General features: G+C 36.2%; 1 protein-coding gene across 2 annotated transcripts in view; it reads right to left on the bottom strand.

Annotated features, from left to right (window-relative positions):
* Positions 1–4357: 4357 nt before the first annotated feature.
* The window catches only part of LOC138713236 (probable tubulin polyglutamylase TTLL9), a 616516-nt gene continuing 598349 nt past the window's right edge, over positions 4358–22524 (bottom strand). For both annotated transcript variants that reach the window (XM_069845167.1, XM_069845166.1), the window contains exons 6-10: positions 17334–17529; positions 15304–15453; positions 9377–9573; positions 6681–6952; positions 4358–5099 (exon numbers count right to left, since the gene is read on the bottom strand). In XM_069845167.1, coding sequence (XP_069701268.1) covers positions 5023–5099; positions 6681–6952; positions 9377–9573; positions 15304–15453; positions 17334–17529 — 892 coding nt within the window. In that variant the 3' untranslated portion in view covers positions 4358–5022. The remainder of the gene's footprint in view (positions 5100–6680; positions 6953–9376; positions 9574–15303; positions 15454–17333; positions 17530–22524) is intronic.

Raw genomic sequence — 22524 nt, 5'->3', positions numbered from 1 at the left:
GAATGTATATAGTAGACTGTGATACCTCCTGTCACGTACGGGCGAATCCAGAAATGCATATGGAGTGTTATAGTTGGGAGGTCGGAGGGAAAAAGACCTTTGGGGAGGCCGAGACGTAGATGGGAGGATAATATTAAAATAGATTTGAGGGAGGTGGGATATGATGATAGAGACTGGATTAATCTTGCACAGGATAGGGACTGATGGTGGGCTTATGCGAGTGCGGCAATGAACCTGCAGGTTCCTTAAAAGCCATAAGTAAGATATCTCTTGTACCCAAAGGCGCCGACTCAGGAGGAGAGCACTTTCTGCTCCCTCAACTTATAGAGCCAGGAGCATTGCCTCCCAATAAAATTAATAGGTGGCCTCACCTCCCCGCAAATAATTCGAAGAGAAATTCCTCGTGTTTTTTTTCTCTTGTATGGAGGAGAAACCCGAAGGCTTACACTGCAGCCTGAGGCTTATTATGCTTACCATTCCTATTCTGTGAATGATTGGGTAACCGAACTGCCATATTCTTGTACGAGTACCATACAGCATGCTGCACTGTGAACTGAATCCAGGCATGATGATACGTGGTGCACACCTGTGGAGTAACGGTCAGCACGTCTGGCCGCGAAACCAGGTGGCCCGGGTTCGAATCCCGGTCGGGGCAAGTTACCTGGTTGAGGTTTTTTCTGGGGTTTTCCCTCAACCCAATACGAGCAAATGCTGGGTAACTTTCGGTGTTGGACCCCGGACTCATTTCACTGGCATTGTCACCTTCATATCATTCAGACGCTAAATAACCTCAGATGTTGATACAGCATCGTAAAATAACACAATAAAATAAAAAAAAAATGATATGTGAATTAATGATGACGAAATGCCGAAAGATACTCAACAATTCTGCTTCAATTGATTGAGGGAAAATCCCGGAAAAACCCCTAATCAGGATTCGAAAAAAAAATTAATTTGTTTGAAAATGAACTAGTACATAAGCCAAAACTGTTTATTTCAAATCAATAGAAATAGATATCCAGCTACTACAATGAACATGTTAGTGGTGCAAATCATAATGCCCCTTCTCTTTTTTTCTTCCTGCATTTGAGATGGGTGAAACACATGATACAATGGTGACTCCACTTCTTTGTCTATGATACACATTTTTTTTCTCTCGTACATAGGAGGTACCCAAAGGCTTACACTGCAGCCTAAGGTTTATTGTGCTTACCACTCCTATTTCGTGAATGATTGGTTAGTTGAATGGCTATGCTCTTGTACAAGTACAGCACATCACAGGCATTTCCCATATTTATTCTGTGTTTAATTTCCTCCCCAGTGTCATTTATATTTGTTACTGTTGCTCCAAGATATTTGAATTTTTCCACCTCTTCAAAGGATAAATCTCCAATTTTTTATAGTATTTCCATTTCGTAGGTGTCAAAATTAATTAACTATCAGAAATATGACTGGATTACATCCCAATTTTATGTTTATTATTATTTCTCTTTGTTTTTTTATATTTTATTTCGTAATAGTTAATAAAAATATTTTTGGTGAGACATTACGAAAAACAACAATAACAATAAAGAATGAAAAGTTTCTTCCAGCTTTTTAATTAACAAATTACATGAGCAAAAAAATAAAATTCACTAAAATTATAATACAATATTTATAAATTGAAGTACTAATGATGTTAACTTAACTAGGAATTGGAGTTAAAAATAAGCATCAATGGATGCTGACTAAACACGTTGAATAGTAACAAACATTCAATATTGATATTTCAATTTTTGATTCCTTTTTATAATATTATTACACAAATTTGGGCCGAAATTAGAACTATGCTTTTTCTTGTCTTGTATGCAGGAGGGACCCAAAGGCTTACACTGAAGCCTGAGGCTTATTGTGCTTACCACTCCCATTCTGCGAATGATTGGACCGACACTTGAGACCAGCATTGACAAAAGGCCGGGTTCTGAATGGGAGAAGTGAAGGCTGATGGGTGGGGGAATACCTGCTAGGCCACAAGGCCATAAGAAATGTGCCTCAGTTTCAGCTTTCCGAGTGCAAGCTTAAAACCTGTGGAAACATACAAAATGCAAAAGCCAGACCCGGCACGAGCGATCCTGGCCTCAGGAACAAATTTTACTGCAAGACAGGTCTATATACATCACAAAGTTTTCTACTTCTACAACTCTATATGCTTCATTGAAATAACTGCTATAGTATGTTAAATACGACTAAAAAACCACTAAAACACACTTAACAAACACAAATACACGCAAAACACAACACAAACACAAGAACACAAGAAATACATCACACTAACATATGAAAACAAAAGCACACATAAAACCGCATCTTCATTCAGAAAACAGAAATACAACATAACATACAGAACAGAAAATACACTACCGGGTACAAAGACATCTCAACACACAAAAAACACAAACAAATAAATACGACTACACAGGTGTATACAAACTCACATGTAATAGTTGCTATAAGTTCTACATAGGACAGACAGGTAGATCATTCCAAACATGCTACAAAGAACACATTAAAGCAATAACCAGAGGACACAATACATCTACATACGCTGATCACATAACCAATACTAACCATACATAAAACAACATAAATACGGACATGGAAATCCTACACACACAACCCAAGAACCAAAAACTCAACACACTAGAACAATACGAAATATACAAACACACCAAAACACACCCCGATCAAATTCTCAACACACAGATCAATTTCAGTACACACACACTATTCGACTTCACTCTTCAACACCTTTCAACAATAAAACACACCCACTTAACAGGCAGAGAAGTTCGAGATGACGCCATGATCTAGTAGGCTCTGATGATGGTGCGTAAGCACTGAAACAGCTGTAAGCCGTACAAATCTTACATAATTAGCACGAGTAAGTCCACTAGTTCATCGATTAATTAAATTTTGAGTTTAAGGAAGCAAAGTGACTGAAGCCTGGCCTCACTTGCCTCAGCCAATCAGCCGCCACAGCCTTTAGTCTTCCCGTCAAGATGTTCACTGTAGTCTAGAGTGTTCACAATACCGGGTACCAGTACCAGTACTTCAATTATGCTTCTGTCTTCCCCTTCAATTTCCAGAATCTTTGTACTTAATGCACGTAAAAGGCTATGTACTAAATAAAAAACTTTGCTAAGGAATTCAGAAAAATAAATATACTGTATGAGCATTTTAAGCTGATTTTCCTAGGGCATGAAATGAAACTTCAAGGCTTCAAACAAATTCAGAATTCTCTCTACTGCAATAACTAAAGACAACCACTGTGTTCTGGAACAAGATAGGACAGCTTGGTACTGCAGTCCTGCAAAATCACCTATTCCACAAAGGGCATAGGACTTGGAAATGACAACATTGCTGGATTCTACTGGCAAGTTAGAGGAAAATAGTGCAGATCATGCCATGAGATTAGTGATGGGCGATAGTTGATAGTGCTATCGATACTGTTGATAGTTATGACTTCAACTATCGAGAGTCAAATTGTTTCCAATACTATCAATAGTTCAGACGATTATTGATAGTATCGAAAAAAGGGAAGATAATTTATAATAATATATGGGTTTCAAACTGGAGCTGTAACAATTCACGATTCGTTCACAACTCATCTCAGTCTGTGATTCCAAGTATTCTTTTGAATGTAAACAAACATCTCACGCGATTCTTTCCTTTGTAACCAAGGGTAGAATATAAATGTTCTACATCTCTTCCCCAGTTGGTAAAATACCAGGCCAACTAACATTCTACTAGTTGATGGTTTTCTCAGCTTTTCCCTGCAAAATTAATTCAAGTCCCTTAAGGGGAGGTTGTAAGCCCTATCCTCGTCGTGTTAAATTTAGCAACTTCAGGTACATTTATCTCAGAAACTATTCAATCTACATCTATGAAAATTTGCACACCTGTAGTTGTGATCTTCCTTAACCTACCGACTTTTTCTTAATTTATTAGTTCAGCTAAAAACCAAAAAATGTTAATTTTGATCCAAATCAGCTTACAACCTCCCCTTAAGAACATTTCTAGATCAATTTAAGTACATTTTATATGGGAAGTGTCTACCCTCACAATGCAAATATATCATGCGGCCAATGTATAATCTTTCAGGATAAATAGGGAGAATACCAAACGACAATGAAGAGGACGTTTATCTGATGAAGGCCCGAAAATATCCGAATGGTGACAAAGATGAAAATTTTGTCTCTTTGCATCTCCTATTCCCCGTACATTGAAGCGAGCTGATGCAAAGAAACATCTCTGGTTCCTCCCCAGACTTGTCCAGCGACGATTCTTCTCGTAGTCTTGCCTTACGATTCTCCAGTAGGTGGGCTCCCATTTGATTACATGTAAGTTTCCCTGGCAGAAGAAATTCTTGTCGCATCGCTTTGCCTCGCCTCACCTAAGTGAGCACCAAGCTTTAGGCAGCAGCAGCAGTAGTGGCAGTAGTAGCTGTGGTACTAGCAGAAGCAGCAGTAGCAATAAATAGTAGTACATAGTATTAGTGATAGCACTGATAGCAGTAGCAATAGTAGTACTTTATTTTACAGTATTTCAAAGTGCAAAGTGAAATTCTATGTTGGCAAGAAATAGTTGGAAAATGTTGCCTGGAGCTCTCTATTAGGAGCAGGGTTATTTTACATGCCAAAAATATAAAACAAGACCCATCCCTCTTGGAGGATACCACGAAAAAAATTTTATTGCCTTTTAACCATCCTCGATAGCACCGAGGACAAACTTCATGTCACGATTCAAATAATCACTTCTAAACAATATTCTCCATCTGTAGTCATTTGAGATGTAACTTATAAACACTGTGCTTATTTCCTATATGAGAAGTTATATATAATATGTTTACAGAGCTTCTCTTTTATTTCTTCTTCACCATCGTACCAGTACCGAATAATGAATTCATAAATTTTAAATGATCACCACAATCTATTAGCTGTCCAATTTATTACCTACAATTGGCATAGAAAAAAAACACTGTTTTCAATCACGTAGCATTTCTTGTTTGTTGTGTGCTCGTTGTAGAAGACGCAGCTGAGCATTGCGATCATTCAGGCAACCTAGAAGAAAATAAAAACAAGAGTGCATTATCCCCATTCCACCAACACTCCACAATCATTCTTCACTCTGCGAGGTCCCCAGCCAGACCTTCATAACAACTAAAAATGGCTGGAAACAAGAAAAAATTGTCCATACTGTGTTTAATAAAGAATTATTATATATGTAAGGTTTTTCAAAAGTAAAAGATAATTTTAATTGTTCATACATTTTTAATTGTCTACACAATCTTAAAAATTCTGGCATATTACGGAAGAAATGGGATTTTTTGCATCACTACCCACTGTATGATTTCATCATAGATTTTGTAAGTGTCCACTGTTTTGTTCTTGTACAGACCCAGAAACAAAATTTGGGCCACCTGAATTTTCCAAGTTCCAGTTATAACATACTGCACATTCTCAGTGCTTACTAAGCATGTGTAGTATGTTATAGCTAGAACTTGGAAAATTCAGATGGCCCAAATTTTGTTTCTGGGTCTGTACTAGTAAAACCTCTCTTCAGTGCTCTGAGTTTATGTTCTGAAATATCTGCCATAGGTGTGCGATGAAGTTCAACTCATCAATTGTCGTAGGTTTGCTCAAGAAATTCTTTCCTTCGGAGAGTTTCGTAACCAATAATATGTTGGGTTAAGTGCACAGTAGTCTGTAGAGAAATATGCATTGCTAGCTATGAGAATAATAAAGATATTTTTTATTAATTTGTCCTACAGAATAATATCTGTAATATTGACAATTAATATTTGAGGAGAAAAATTCTGTGCACTTAACTGCGGAATCCCGGCCAAACAAGTCACTCAACTGAGTGCGCTCCTAATATAATGGCAGTTGACATTGGACATATACGTCAACATATATGCCTAACTTGGAGTCAGGCCAAAAGGGAAACATTCAAGGAGGAAGGTTCGGTCCGATGCTGTGGATTGAATTCGGCGTAGCTCAGTGGTCAGAGCGCTTGATACGTAAAACCAAGGACCTGGGTTCGATCCCCGGCACCGGAGCGAATTTTCTCCTCAAATATTAATTGTCAACATTACAGAGATTATTCTGTAGGACAAATTAATAAAAAAATCTTTAAAGAAATAAAAGCATGTTTTGCAGCATGTCGTAACTTACTTTATTCTCTATTCCACTCACGTTCTCTTTAAATGTATCTTTGTCACCTCTCGTTCACCAGCCTATCTATCTATTATTTCCCCACTTCTCCACTACTGTTCCCCACACTTATATCCTCCCCTTACTTCACTTCATTTCACTTGCTATTGATATCCTTGTCCCCCTACTATCTACTTTTTTCTTATATTTTCTCCCATTATTTCCCCCTGCATCAACTTCTTAAATCATAATGTTTATTTTTACTATTCACCTTTCTTCCTACATTATTGCTCCCTGGATCCGTTCCATTTTTCTTCACTTGCCTTGTCGTTGTTTTTACCTGACTCCACAATTCACATACTCGCCTTGGAAACGTTCTGAGATGCTGACTACATGAATTGTGTGGGTAGTATTAACTTTCGAGCTGAAAATTTAATGCAGTCACTCACAGACGTTTAGCTTATATATAATGCAGCAGTAAATGCTCACCAAGAAAGACATTAAGTCTCGGGGAAGAGAAGTTGACACTCCCCACAGTAGGATGAGGTTGTTCATGACAGTCAGTGGTGCCAGGAAACACTTTCCACACAGGTCCGTTGTTCCACAGCAAGTCAAAGCCGCCCACTCTTCGTTCTGTACCATCAAGGCGTCCCTCCAGATTGAGAATGTTGAGCAGGTCTGCCACTAGATTGTACTTCAGCAAATAATCCTCTGAGTCAGTGGCAGACAGAGATGGTGATGCGTTTACTTCAAGAAGCCATCTGTAAAGAAAATATCTTTCTAGTAATCCACATAAAAAAACCTTTTTTAATGTAGAGGAAAAAGTCTCTATTTAAGCAGGATTAAAGTCTTTCACAATACAAAATGTGTTCTGAAATTGTTTAGATTTTGTATTTTGGTATCTCAAGGCTATGTGTCATATCAATAAATGAGGAAAGGCGCGGAAATGAAAAACTCATCTTTTGAATCTGTTATCAAGAGCTTCTGGAAATAGATGCAGGAATATCCAACGTTTCGGAGCTATTTATCTTCTCCATCATGAGGAATGACTGAGAGGAACCTATCTGTTTGATTCCTTCTTTTGTCTTCCCTGCTGTCTCAGTCACAATGTAACTCAGAAACGTTGAATGTTTCTAAGTCTAGTACACTGTGCGAAAAAAAAATCGTACCCCTCTGTACTTTATTTTCAATAATCGAATAAAAACCAAATAAAAATTAATCGGATCATAAAATAATGCATTAAAACTAAAAATAAGTAAAATAAAATTGATCACAAATAAAATGTAAAAAATGAACAAGTTTCATTAGATAACAAAATCCAAATATAACAAAATAAAATAAAGTACCGTAAACCAAATACAATAATGTAAAATAAGCACAAACAAATCTGATTCAACGTAATTTAAATCAATAGGCATATATTTTAATCCAAAACAGAACAGTTCAATCCAAATCAAGTCAAGTCGATTCCAATCCAATCCAATACACTCATGCAACCAATTCAATCCAAACTAATGTATACTTGTTTTTTTTTAACGATGGGACATGACAGGAGCGTTGTGATCGGAAAAACAACTGAATGTCACATAGCGTGGTAGGCCTGTTGCTATGGTAACAACGGTTGAATTGCCAAACTTACCGTTCCCACATGGCGAGTGCTTAATAGCTCTCTTGGCGACATTTATTGTGCACACAGTGTTAGCATTGGTACGTTTCGTCTTTGATTCTCTGTCGATTTTTGTATTGTTTTCTTACCTTCGCATCAATTGTCAATGAATGTTTTAACGTCAGCCATCTTAACGACAATTGCTAGCTTCCATCAGCTGGCAGCGTGGTAGTCCATATTCACAACATGGCACTGTAGTTCGTTTAACTGTCATGTCCCATCTAAAAAAAAACAAGTATAGCTAACCTAATTTAATTTTAACCTAATATAACTTAACAGAATTAATACAATCTAATTTAATCTCAAGTAATCTAATGTAATTCAATTCAATCTAATCTAGTGCATTCTAGTCTAATCTTAGCTATTCAATCCAATCGAATGTTACTTAATTTATTGCACTGGTAGTCGTTTTGCCTAGCCTAACTTAGCATAACCTAACCTAACTTAACCTAGCTATCTAATCTAATCTAACCTAACGTAGTCTAATCTAATCTAACCTAAGTTAGGGATGGCAAAAGTAATAGAATAAGAATAGAGAAGAAAGTGTCAAGTGTGTAATAAGATAGACATGGAAACAATGAATTAAAGTCAACAAACATCTGAACAAATGAGAAGTGGAAGAGAAATAAATTAGAAGTGAAATTAAATGAATTGGATAATTAATGTGAATCAATGTTGTTGGTTGGGAGTAGCAATAGGGGTACTATTTGTAGAAGTTTTCTAGATATAAGTGTACAGAAACAGGCAATAAAAGAGGGAATTAGGAGTAGGAGTGAAGGGAAAGAGATACCGTAAGTACATAAATAAATAGAGGAAAGAATAGTAGAGAAATAATAAGTGATGTACGTAAGTGTTGGAAAAAAGAGAAAATGAAAATGTGTAAATAATTTAGGAGAAAATAGCTGGGAAAGATTGGATAAGAGTAAATGGATTTGGGAATAGAGAATAAAAGTAATGCTAATAATTTAGGAAAGGAATATACCTGCAATATTTAATAGGAAAGCGAGAAATGGAAGGGAGACAGTCTAGGTATGAAAGAGAACAGAAGAGGATAGATAGGGAAGGATAAATAGCAAATCAGTTACAACAGAAGACTAGGAAGTAATGAAAGGAATATATCTGTGGTGTTCGGGTAAAGGGGTATAAGTCATTTTTTTGCCCAGGTGGAATTTTGTTTCCCAGATGAACACACAAATTAAATTGTACAAGTGGGTGTGCAAAAATCAAAGAATACTAGCAGTTGATGTGTTTTATTTGTGTAGAAAATTATTTGTAATAAGGGTTCAAAGTTTAATTTTCATTTATCTCCGAACTCATTTTTGTGACTTATCTCCCTTTACCCAAACACCACAGATATTAACATAAAAGGGCGGTATATGAGGTATACCGTTGATGGTGGATCGGAAAGCAGAAATGTAAAGGTCCACCATAACTATGAATTACTGCAAAGTTGGCTGACAAATATCAATATCAACATCAATCTAATCTAATCTAGTCTAACCTAATCCCAGTTACTCACGGTCTGAGATCGGCGTCCAGCAGGATGTCATACCCGTACAACTCGAAGCAGTGCCTGTCCTGCATGATGACTTGCTGTACGCTATGCAGACTGGTGAGCACTATGTTCGCAATGCGTTGCACCAGCGACTCCACCACCTCTGCACCATGTTGCGCTGTAAGGAACTCCCGGAGGTGCCGCAGACTCCTCTTATAGTCCTTCCAATCAGACCATGTTAGTTATAAAATCATAGTCTTGCATACAAAATGTAACAGAAGCCACATTAAAGTACATACATTGTCGATGTAAGAATTGAGTTGATAAGAAAGCCCTTCAGAGTCATCAGGTTGAAACTACTGTTAAAGAGTCGTAGATCTACATCAGTGGCGAAACCAGACTAATTATTTCGGGTGGGCCAGACATGCAGGGTTTAGAAAGTACCTGACCTATCTCTTGACAATGCCGCTCTCTTGAAACTCATTCTCGGGAGTCTTATTTAATAACATGCAAAATTATGATAAACAATCATGCAAGGCATACCTATACAAACGCTTCATAAGCTGAACTGGAGCTGTCGAGATTTCCTGGCAACGAATCTGTCGATCGCTGATGATGGGTCCTTCAGCAAATCCCAACTTTTCTCTCTCTCGATGGATAGAATTGCTAGATTACAATGCCTTGTGCTTGACATGATTGTCGAATTTTTCTTCGTTTCAAAGCTTTGAAAAGTTTTATATCATTGCCTTAATGAAGGACGAACATTTACTAATATCCATTTTTGGAGACTGAGGTGCTTCCGATAATGAAATTGCAAGAACAAGAATATCGTCTAAACTTACCAAATAAAATAAGGTGTCAAATTTTTCTAGCTGATGTAACAATTCAGTAGCCTCCACAGCTTCCTTCTTTTTATCGCTGCCAGACAATTTGGCCCAACCCAACACAGTTAAATTGGCTCTTGAAGAAATGAACGCATTTTTTACTTCTTACCTTAATGCTATCGATTGTAACTATTGCTCTGGATCTATGCTTTAGTTTTAATGTTGAATATTTTCCATAAAAAACGCAAAAATCCGCATACTTTTTGGGTGGGCCTGGGCCCACCTGACCATCTGCTGACTACGCCACTGGTCTACATGGAGAGGTACTACTGTAAATAAGATTTTTTTTTTTAAACTAATGGCGGGTACTTGACTGTTCGTCATTCATCAATAAGAAGCCAGTTGCGTAGATCAGTCTACCGACAATTTCAAAAGTAGCCTATTAATCTTCTTAAATAACTATTATTTAATAATAATAATAATAATAATAATAATAATAATAATAATAATAATAATAATAATAATAATAATTATTATTATTATTATTATTATTATTATTATTATTATTATTATTATTATTTAAAAACTAGGCCGTTAGTCTGCTTAAACCACTATCCTTCCCTCATAATAATAATTATTATTAAAAACTAAACTATTAGCTTCAAAAACATTATCCTTCCATCACAGTAATAATTTAAAAAATACGATAGCGAATAAATTGGCAATTGTAAACATATATAAATGGCTGAGATAGTTTGTTTAATATGTGTTGTCAATTTTTTATTTGGATACTAGCCGTACCCGTGCGCTCCGCTGCACCCGTTAGAAATAAATATAAAGTAATTACATAATTAAAATAGGACATTTGATCCAGGGAATATTCGTGTTTGATAGAAGGATAAATCGTTTAATAATATTATGGTTTATTTAACGACGCTCGCAAGTGCAGAGGTTATATCAGCATCGCCGGATGTGCCGAAATTTTGTCCTGCAGGAGTTCTTTTACATGCCAGTAAATCTACTGACATGAGCATGTCGCATTTAAGCACACTTAAATGCCATCGACCTGGCCCCGGATCGAACCCGCAACCTTGGGCATAGAAGGCCAGCGCTATACCAACTTGCCAACCAGGGCGACATAGTTTAATATGTTACTTAATTTAAATTATATTAAAATAATTAAAATGGAATCATTTTGGTCCACAGAGCACTCATTTGGTGCAATGACAATTCCTTTAACATGTTTCTTAATTTTTATTACATGCATCCATAGTTCAATGAACACTGACATCATTTACATTTAATGTGTATACTTTATTTTACTTGTTATATGTTTCCATTGAATTATGGCAATAACTTAATTTTAACTCTTGTTTTCTACGTATTCAGTAAATGGCGCTTGGCCCACTATGGTTCTGAACCCTTCAAATAACTTAAATATATTATATTATATTATATTATATTATATTATATTATATTATATTATATTATATAAAAAGTGTGTTGATAACGGATGTACACCGATAAGTAAGTTTTCAATTTGTTATGGGGGCTCTTGAATCTCAGGAGGAACAACTTTTACAACAACGCAACATAATCTGCTTGGCTCATTACCCAAATTTTTTGCATTGCATTTAATGCATATGTATTTTATGTATTTTAGCTCGATTCAATTGAGCATAGTTAAAATTTGGATTATAAAATAATGAAATGCTAAGCTAACGTATTATTACTGCATACTAAATCAATACACTCTCGTTGGTCGTTAATTCTCTGAGATAAACATTATTTTAAGAAATACAGGAAACGAATACACAGAATAGCCTATCAAGTTTTCTGTGCATAAGAAGCTATTTTAATCTTACCTGTCCTCAATTCACTCACAAGTTACTGTAATAACATTATAGCATTATGTCCATACAGAGAAACTACACTTTCCAATGGTGAAATAATAATTAATTATACAAATCGGTTAATTTAGCTTCCGATATTGCTTCATACGAACACAGAAACATTTTCTGTAGGCTATGATTCATAGCTTTCGATTGTTGTTGACCAAGGCCCCTTATAGACGAAGTCATTTGTTTACCTTAGATGGCAGTTATTTTAATTTTAAAACTCATTTATCTCATTAAATATCAGTCCTATCAAAATTTTTCAAAGACTAAAACTTATCGGAAATGATTTGTAAAGACATTTTTGTTATGTAACATTTTTCATAAAAATCAATAATAAGCGAGATATTTCGATTTATTTAATTCAGGCCCCCTTATAACCCCCCTTTTAAATAATGTATTTTGAATGCCATATAGCCTACAATCTAAGTTACAACGAACTTAATTTATATTCCAATTTTCATCGAAATCCGTTCAGCCATTATCGCGTGAAAAGGTAACAAACATACAGACAGACAGACAGACAGACAAACAAAAATTTCAAAAAAGCGATTTTCGGTTTCAGGGTGCTTAATTATATATGTTAGGACCAATTATTTTTGGAAAATCGAAAATTACCAGAAAAATTTCGGCTACAGATTTATTATTAGTATAGATAATATTCCATACCGCGAACAGAGGCGTATAAATATGAAAAATATATTTGAAAACAATAAGCAGTAAAATAACAACAGGTTGGAGTATTAGGGTTGCCATAGTGAGGCAAGAATTCGGGACTCCAACCGTCGAACGCAACATATTGTAATTACGACTTAATTGTTTTTAGTAGGCTATGGTCAAAAAAATACATAGAAATTTCACAGTATGCAACAAATAACATGTTAATACTACACAATTAAACAATTGAATTTATGATTTAGTTGAGTACTTCATACTTAATCTTAAAACCAGTCATATTTTTCCGAAGATAAAATCTTCTTCAGCAACACATTGTGTTGCATCAAATATGCAAGCATGATGATTACATTGAACCATCAGAATTGCTCTAATGGATTCAATTTTTAGTCTGTTCCTGTCATCTGTCCATTGCGCATTCATGATAGAAAACATTTTTTCCAAACATGCATTATGAGCAGGTAAACAGAAAATGGAACTGGGCAATCTTTAGTAATTATGAATATTGCTCACTATTTTTACAAAAACTGAAAAATTCCACCCATTTGTTACTAGCTAGTTTTTTCATGAAATCACTGTCGAAGACAAATTCATTCAGTTTTTCTTCCACAAACTTTATTAATTAAACGCAATGATTGATTGAATGCTACTGAGTCATCAACTTTGCAACCATGCTTCATTAAGTATTTAACAGCGCCTTCTATATGCCCACCCCAAGTTGGAACTTCCTTTAAGAGCAACCAATTGAAACACTTGAGATCAATGAAAGAATTTAACCACTTTTGTAAATACTCAAGACAAGTGATACAGCAATTGTGTGGCCATAGGATAGCTTGTACCGTCTTTAACACAGGAAATGTAATAAAAATCAATCTTAAAATTCAGGACATTTGCCGATTTGTTGAAAATCGGGCAGGACATTTCTCCACACGCTAAAATTCAGGAAAAACTGCTTTTTCAGGGCGTATGGCAATCCTACAGTAGGATAAGTCGAACAAGTGCGTGGATTAATACATATTAATATTAAGAGCGTCTTACATTGGATGGACTCAGATAGGATTACTATTACACAGTTTTATAGCATTTTATCTTCCACAATTTTCATTTATCGATAAATCTAAAAGATTTATGTACAGAAGCAACCTTCATAATTATGTTGGAGGAATTAAACAGCAGTATTCAGGACGTCAATAACATTAATTTTTAACGATGGACTTCTTTGTATGGAGGATAACTTTTCATCGAGGTGTCAAAATGCTTTTTTGCAATTAGGAAGCAATGTCTTCAAGTTTCGGTATTGCATCCTACGATAGGGCAGTCAACGTTCTCTCAAGTTATTTTCATTTTACCGGCTGCACGGGAACTGTTATTTGTGGCATAGGAGCCGACATCTTTGAAATATTGGGGAGACAGGACTCTGCACAAAAGCCCGACAAAACTTTAATTGCTAAAAAAATTGCCTTCCATATTTTACAGAGAATAACATCGTCTGGTTTTGCATATAATACCCATGAAAATTTGAACAGAATCGACCAAAAATTTGCACAAAGAAGTGGAGTCACTGTTGTATCATGTATGGGGATTCACCGATCTCAAATGCAGGAGGGAAGTAAGGGTCGTGGCATTTTGATTGCTGCAGCTCACCATCTATATGGATTTGAAATAACCATTTTTTGGCTTATGTTCTACTTCATCTCTCAAACAAATCAATTATTACTGTTTTAACATGAAGACTCTCTCCTCGAATTATTTGAAAGGGCGAGGCCCCTCTATTAATTTTTGTTAGGGGGAGAGAGCGACGCCTATTTCTGTATAATGTTGAGGGGGCAGAAATTGCCTTGCCTCAACCCCACAAACTCGGCACCTGTGGTTTGCGTAACAATAAAGAAACAACGTCACTATAAATATAGGTCTGGTAGAGTCAGAATGTATCCGAACTTCGGGTGACAACGCCATGCTCTATAGGCAACTTCTCTGCCTTGTCCGTGTGGTATGTGGCCTACTCTCCAGGCGTACATACTCAGTGTGCCGACCGATCAAAGGGGAAAGTACCGTAATGCTTGAAGTGTTCTTCGATATCAAGTATCTCGTACATTTCGAATTTATTCCTGAGGATCGAACTGTCAGTAAGAAAACGTATGTTGTAATTCTTCGACGTCTTCGTGATGCAGTTCATTGAAAAAGACCCAATTTGTGGCTAGGACAATCATGACAATACCCCAGCAGATCGGTCGCTCTTGGTAAGAGAATTCTTTGCACAATACAAAATATCTGCCCATTCACAGCCACCATGACTACCAGATTACTCCAGTAGATTTCTACCTATTTTCAAAGGTAAAATCCCTACTCAAGGTATGGCGGTTTGCGTCAGCCGAAGAGGTGAAAATTCATGCGACGCGCGCTCTGCGGGAAGTGACCAAAGATGGGCTGCAGAAGTGTCACTGCCCAGGGGGCGTACTTTGAAGGTGGTGTTGGGTAAATTGTTACATGTCATCTGCAACAAAGGTATCTACATATGTTCGGTACTTTTTGACTCTACTAGTATATGTCATATTACCTTTGGACAAGATCCTTTTTGCATTGATCGTAATTGAACGGCCATGTTGGTAACATGGATTCTGTTGTCCGACAGAGTGTTGAGTGAGAACTGGTATCCAGAAAGCCGAGCGAATCCTTCCCTCGCTAACCAGACCTTCAAGGGTAGGAACTGCAATGGAAGATATTAAGAATCCACTTTCATACGAGTAGTAGTTTGTAAAACCGTCTCATTAAGAGATATTTCGGAATACTTACAAATGGCTTTTAAGGAAACCAGAGGTTCATTGTCGCCCTCACATAAGCCCCCCATCGGTCCCTATCCTGAGCAAGATTAACCAAGTCCCTACCATCATAACCAATCAATTAATACATTCTAACATTTAGGCAGTCGCGAACTATTTTGTGACATTAGTACCATATAGCACTGACCCCACGCGACTACTTAAATGTTGATATATTATATTAAGTCAACTGTCATTATATAAGGAGCGCACTCAACTGAGCGACTTAGTGGCCAGGATTCCAAAGTATATTCCTGCGCCCGAACACGAGCTTCTGCTCTTTCGGGCTGCAATGCCTAATGTAGCTCAAGCGTAAAGTATTAAATAAATAATAAATAAATAAATAAATAAATAAACAGACAAAAAGATAGACAAACAGACAAACAAACAGACAGACAGACAGACAGACAGACAGACAGACAGACAAATAAATAAATAAATAAATAAATAAATAAATAAATAAATAAATAAATAAATAAATAAATAAATAAATAAATAAATAAATAAATAAATAAATAAATAAATAAATAAAATATGCACTGTTGGGAGAAGAATCTACATAAAGATTAATTTTTTGGTTCTACAGAATTGATCTGTTATGGTAAACTAAGTCACTCAATTGAGTGCGCTCCTTGTACAGTATAATGCCAGTTGATTTAATATAATATTATGTCAACATATAGGCTATATCGAACATGGAGTAAAACCACAAAGGGAAAAACACTAGAGGAGAGAGATTCGATCCGGTGCTGTGGATTGAACTTCGTAGTACCTCGGTGGTTAGAGCGCTTGGTGCGTAGAACCAAGGACCCGGGTTCGATTCCCGACGCCGGAGCGAATTTTTCTCCTCTAACAATTGTTAGTACCATAACAGATAAGTTCTGTAGGACCAGGAAAATAAACTTTATGTAATTCTTCTATATGGTTGTGAAACATGGAAGGTAAATGTAGAGATCTCTAGAAGTCTCCAAGTTTTTATAAATCGCTGCCTTAGAAGAATCCTAAATATTTGGTGGCCAAACACAATTTCAAACAAAGAGTTATGGGAAAGAACACAAGAAAAGCAAATAAGTATACAAATAAAACGAAGGAAATGGGAATGAATTGGCCATTCTCTTCGGAAAGAAAATTCTATTGAGAAAGAAGCTTTAAGATGGAACTCCCAAGGTGGTAGAAAGAGAGGAAGACCAAAGGTTACCTGGAGAAGAACAGTGGAAGAGGAAATAGGTACGGAAGGCAGGGACATCATGGTTCGAAATTGCCAATATCGCTAAGAATAGAAGACGGTGGCGAAAGTTTGGTGAGACCCTTTGCTCCAGTGGGAGATACAGGAAATAATGGTGATGAATAATAATATTGCAATATATTAATACAGTACGTATACTAACTGGCTCCGCAGGAGAAGTGGCAAGTAGAACGCGGGGACTCGGAATTGTGTTGGTATCGTACAGGTAGAGTTAATGACCTTGGACGCATTGAATAGTGGAGGGTGGGAGGGAGCGAGAGAGATGTAATATTCCTACGTGTTCAAACCAGACACTTTACATTGCTGCCGGGTCGAATGCTGCCGCTTGTTTCACTGCGGAGTCAGTTAGTATAGGCTACGCACTGTAGTATGTTTTTTTTGTTTTTTGTTTTTTTTTTGTAAAACCTATGAAGTCCTAAATAGAAGATTTAAAATCCTAAAATATCGTAACACATGGGGTGGTTGAAAAAACCTAATTTTAGTCTTTTAAAACCTGAAAGTCAGGAGCTTGGTACACTGTACCGAAGTGACGAGAACATAGAATCTGATGTCGAACTTGCGGCCGGCCAGCAAATAGGGCTTCTCGATGTATCGTTGCACTACGTAAGTGTCTGGTTGTGTCTGCTCCCCTTCCAAAGGGCCTGCACCGGGTGCGGGTGGAGCACTGCCTGACGCATGCGTCTCCTTGCTGCTCCGCCAGTCAATTAGGTCTTTCAGCCTGCAATGAAAGGTTACAGTTGTGCTTATTAAATAAATCTGAAAAAAAAAATGGACTACGACAATTTGAGTATAAAATTAAAACAAACACAAATAGTGCAGTCCACACCTGTGGAGTAAGGCTAGCGCGTCTGGCCGCGAAACCAGGTGACCAGGGTTCGACTACCGGTCGGGACAAGTTACCTGGTTGAGGTTTTTTTCAAGGGTTTCCCTCAACCCAATATGAGAAAATGCTGGGTAACTATCGGTGCTGGACCCTGGACTCATTTCACCGGCATTATCACCTTCAATTCATTCAGATGCTAAATAATCTGAGATGTTGATACAGCGTTGTAAAATAACCTACTAAAAAAATTAAATAAATAGTGCACATGAACTTGGCTATTTCGAAGTTGAAGGGACCGTTAAAAAAATCGAATTATCCGAGATTTCGAATTAAACAGGTTTCAATTGAAGTACGCCCCCGAACAACGCTGTATAGCACATTTTACATTTTTTTACAGTAGAGACATAAAACAATATTATAAAAATAAACAATAATTTAATCCGTATACCGAGGAAACAGGCACATTACAACATCACAATAAATATGAACTCTTAATCAGCTGTCTATTACTGATTGTTTCAAAATTGAAGTAGTTTTATGAGGAATATCAGTGGAACAACAAAAAAACCTCGAAAAAATTCCAATCAATTAACTTGTCCAAATGAGAATTAGAATCCGAGCCCATTCGTTCCATGGTCAGTCATACCACCCGTTACTCCACAGTCGTGGACTCAATTGCATGGATTATTAGCAACAAAATTCAACATGGGCTTGAAATTACAGATCAATTTTGCGTGGACCTCTTCAACGGAGATAGAGTTCTTTTACGTGCCGTAAATTTAGGATAGGCCTAAGACTTCCTAGTTCTACTTCTTTGCCAGACGAGGACATGCTAAAAATTTTATCACCCATTACAGCTGATCACCGCCGGTCTGGTTTGAATCCGTGAACCCCAGATCCAAGGACCAGCATGGAAACCATAAGACCACCGATGTCGATCCAAGAAGGAGAACTGAACACATACGGTAGCAGAAGTTTACAGAAACACTACAGCTGTTAGTTGGAATACCTAATTGTAAACTATCGTGGAAATATTTTTCTTGAGGATTACTTACTTACTTACTGGCTTTTAAGGAACCCGGAGGTTCATTGCCGCCCTCACATAAGCCTGCCATTGGTCCCTATCCTGAGCAAGATTAATCCAGTGTCTACCATCATATCCCACCTCCCTCAAATCCATTTTAATATTATCTTCCCACCTACGTCTCGGCCTCCCCAAAGGTCTTTTTCCCTCCGGCCTCCCAACTAACACTCTATATGCATTTCTGGAATCTTGAGGATTAGTCATCATAACTAGAGCCCGGATGTTTAGGCATTTATAACAGTTAAAATAGGCAGGCAAAAAGGCAATAAAACGTAAAAAGGCATAAAAATCTTTGAAAAAGGTATTATAAATTAAAAAAGGGCATAATATATTTTAGCAATAAATTTAAATTATATCAACATAACTCACATATTTACTTCGTAGATGACATATGTTGACTTATAAAAGTTTTTTTTTCGTGATTAACTGTCTTTTCACAAACCTTACATAACAAAACTGTTCCATCAGTTGAAAACGCATGGGCACCAAATGCACTAACGTAAGCATGAAGTTTACTTTGCAATGGTTTACTGAATTTAGGCATTCTAGCTAATCTATCTTATATCTTCTATCACCCAACAATAATTGACTGTTCCTCACACAAATTTCTTTCTCCTACAATAATAAACACGTGTAGCACAAAACTGTAACAGTAAGACTTGAATATGAAAAGAATATTGGAAATGCTACGTGACAACTTCTATGAGAACGAGCTTAATATTTAAAATTATAAAGCTGATTGTTGGTATCGTGAAGACATGACTATATTATATTTGTAACTGTGGATTGTCGATCATTATTCATATTACACCAATACAATTAAAGCACGATTATTAGCAGATTAAGCACCGAAATAAATTAATTTTATTTACTACTGTTAGTAAAGTTAGTCATTGTTTCAAATATTTAAATTTCATACACATTGCATCACAATAATTAATTAGAAAATTGCAAATAAACAAGAAATATTGCTTTAAAATGACAAAAAAAGGTATTTGTTAATAAGAAACACCTTAAAAAGGCAAAATAGGCAAAATACAAATTGACCCTATCACCACAGTCTACTATGTACAATCTAGAACCTCAATATGTATGGAATATGCATCCATAGATAGTTGCTAACCACTAGGATCGCTACTATCGCCTCATTACAGACAATGTGAAATAGTACCGGCACAGTCTATTGTTCCTAGAACCCTCAACAACTCAAGCTTCGTGACTGTATATACTAGACTAGACTGTGCTATCATTTTGATTTACTTCAAATCACATTTATATCTAAACAAATAATGATTTACTTCCACCCAGTAAAAAAGAAGTTTTGCCAAACGTCCGGGCCCTAATAATTATATTTACTCTCTCAGTGAACAGAAATAACTCATCAAATTGGCCTTGATGATGCATCCTAACTGTTTGGAAAGAGTTTATGGAAATTATCGTGTTATGCAAGTAAGGTAAGGTTGGTGGTCTTCCGCTATTCCATTATACTCGTACAGTTGGCTTCAAAGCAGCCTTTTCTTGTCTAAAGTCTGGAGTCCTCAGTCACACAGTTAAAACCTGCAGATCATCTTGTGTACTCTTTTATTTTAATGCACGTTGCATGCAAACTCATTCAACAGACAGGTGAGCAGCTCTCCTAATTCACTATTTGTGCCAAATAATAAATAAGAACGTCATCACGACGAACTTATAACCTACATATTAACTGCTTAAAATATATGTAAACTCACTGTAAATAAAACTGTATTAATTATAATTCTAAAATACGAATATGTCTTTCAAAATATTATTCTTTAGGTCCAAAGATAACACTATGAGATTATACTTTATCTGTATTCTGTATATGAAGTAAAAATAATATAATTAATATGTTCTGAATTGTGAAATGGCCACTGGCGTTGCTCAGTCGGCTAAAGGCTCACTACTACAGGGACATCATTTTATTTTTACTTGCATTTTTATTGTACCTGCATTTCTGAATGTACTTCACTCCCATCCCTTCACTAATGTCCTTGCTCCCGTCAGACACACAAACTTACGGCCGCTGTTGCATTCGAAGTCGTCAAGCAGTGAAGTAAACACTGCAGTGTATAGTGTGTTTCATAAATATGATTGCGTTTTCTATAGAAGAAAGAACCTACATTAATAATATCGTACCAAAAAATTATATTCAAGAAACGATAAATTCAATTTCAGAGAATATGCTTCAAAATGTTTTTAATAATATGCGTACTGAATTGAAGCCTGCATTGTAATGAAAGGCAACCATTTTCAGCAACTTATTTAAAAATTCAGTTTAGCTTTTTTTGAATTGAGGTGGCTAGAAGCAAAGGAATGCTAGTGACATTTGTAATAACATGAGTTAAGTGCATCCAGTGTAAGCAAAAGTATCTAAAATTTTAGTGGCAAAGGGATATTTTAATCGCATCACATATTAAAATTTAAATAACAATTTCACTGATTTTACGAAAGCTTAAATATTTAAACCCCATTTTCTGAAAAGTAACTTAAGTGCACTTACAGCCATTTACTTATGACCCCCTCAATTTAAATGCACTCTCTATATTGTATGTTAACACCAATAATTAATGTGCTAAATAAAGTAGACATTACATAACGAACATAGCCGCCTGAAAAGTTGAGTTTTTGAAAAAAGAATGTTACTACTCTACTGTATTTTGATAAATTCCGTAAAAGTGATGATCAAACTGAAAATCGTAATATCGTATTTCCCTACAACATAAATGGATACACTACTTTTCTCTCCTCCTATACCCAGTAAAATGATTTGTTTACATATTGCACTAGTAACATCAAACTCCTGTAATGGAAGGGGGCAACAGTGTTTCCGAGTATAGCCAGGTTAATGTTAAAAATGTTGGTAAAAATAAAGTGATGTCCCTGTACTTACAAGCAAACTTTCTCATGGGGACACATAAAAAAGTTATTATTTTTCTTTCACCATATTAATAATGTCAAAAAAGTGCTTGTACAAATTTTTGCCACTCGATAGCAATTACGAGGGCCGTAAAAATAAGTTTCCCTTGGGCCAGTTACAGAAAGAAAACACAGTTTCATTGGAAAAATTTATTGGAACAGATAAAACAACTATTGAGCTATTTTTCAACATATTACTCACAGGAATTGAGACATTTGTCACTCCAGAGGATCGACAGAGAGTTGCAGATGGCTGTCACACATTGGTTAAAATCCCAGTCGGCACACTTCCACTTTCCATATTTCTACGACACAGAGATACAAAAGTTAATCCCTCTGTATGAATGACAAATGACTCAATTCCAGTGGGAAATATGTTGAAAAATAGCTCAACAATTGCTGCATTTTTTCCAATAAATCTTTCCATGCAATTGTGTTTTCCTTCTGTAAACGGCCCCAAGGAAACTTATTTTTACGGCCCTCGTAATTGCGCTCGAGTGGCCAAATTTGTAAAAGCACTTCTTTTGACATTATTAACCTGATGGAAGAAAAAAATAACTTTATCTGCTCCCATGAGAATGTTTGCTTGTGAGTTAACCCTGGCAGGCATTCTGACCAAGAAGGTAATTAATTCATGTGAGTGAATCTATGTAATGATTCATTTTAGAGACAAGGAAAGCTTAGTAAAGACAATTCGTTTTGGTTTTCTATAGTTGAGTTGGCGAGATATCCGAAAAGTCTAACAATCACTTTAATTAAAAATAGAAAAAAAGGGCAAAGCTCGGTGCTTTAAGCTAGTATTTAATAAAGATTGGCGCTACTTTCAAATCTTCATTCCTCTTCTAGTGCAACATTGTGTAAGCTGATGT

Source organism: Periplaneta americana, chromosome 14 (assembly GCF_040183065.1).
Source record: "Periplaneta americana isolate PAMFEO1 chromosome 14, P.americana_PAMFEO1_priV1, whole genome shotgun sequence".
NCBI lineage: Eukaryota > Metazoa > Arthropoda > Insecta > Blattodea > Blattidae > Periplaneta > Periplaneta americana.
The sequence above is the reverse complement of the archived record's forward strand: the minus strand, read 5'-3'. Positions and strand labels throughout refer to the sequence as shown.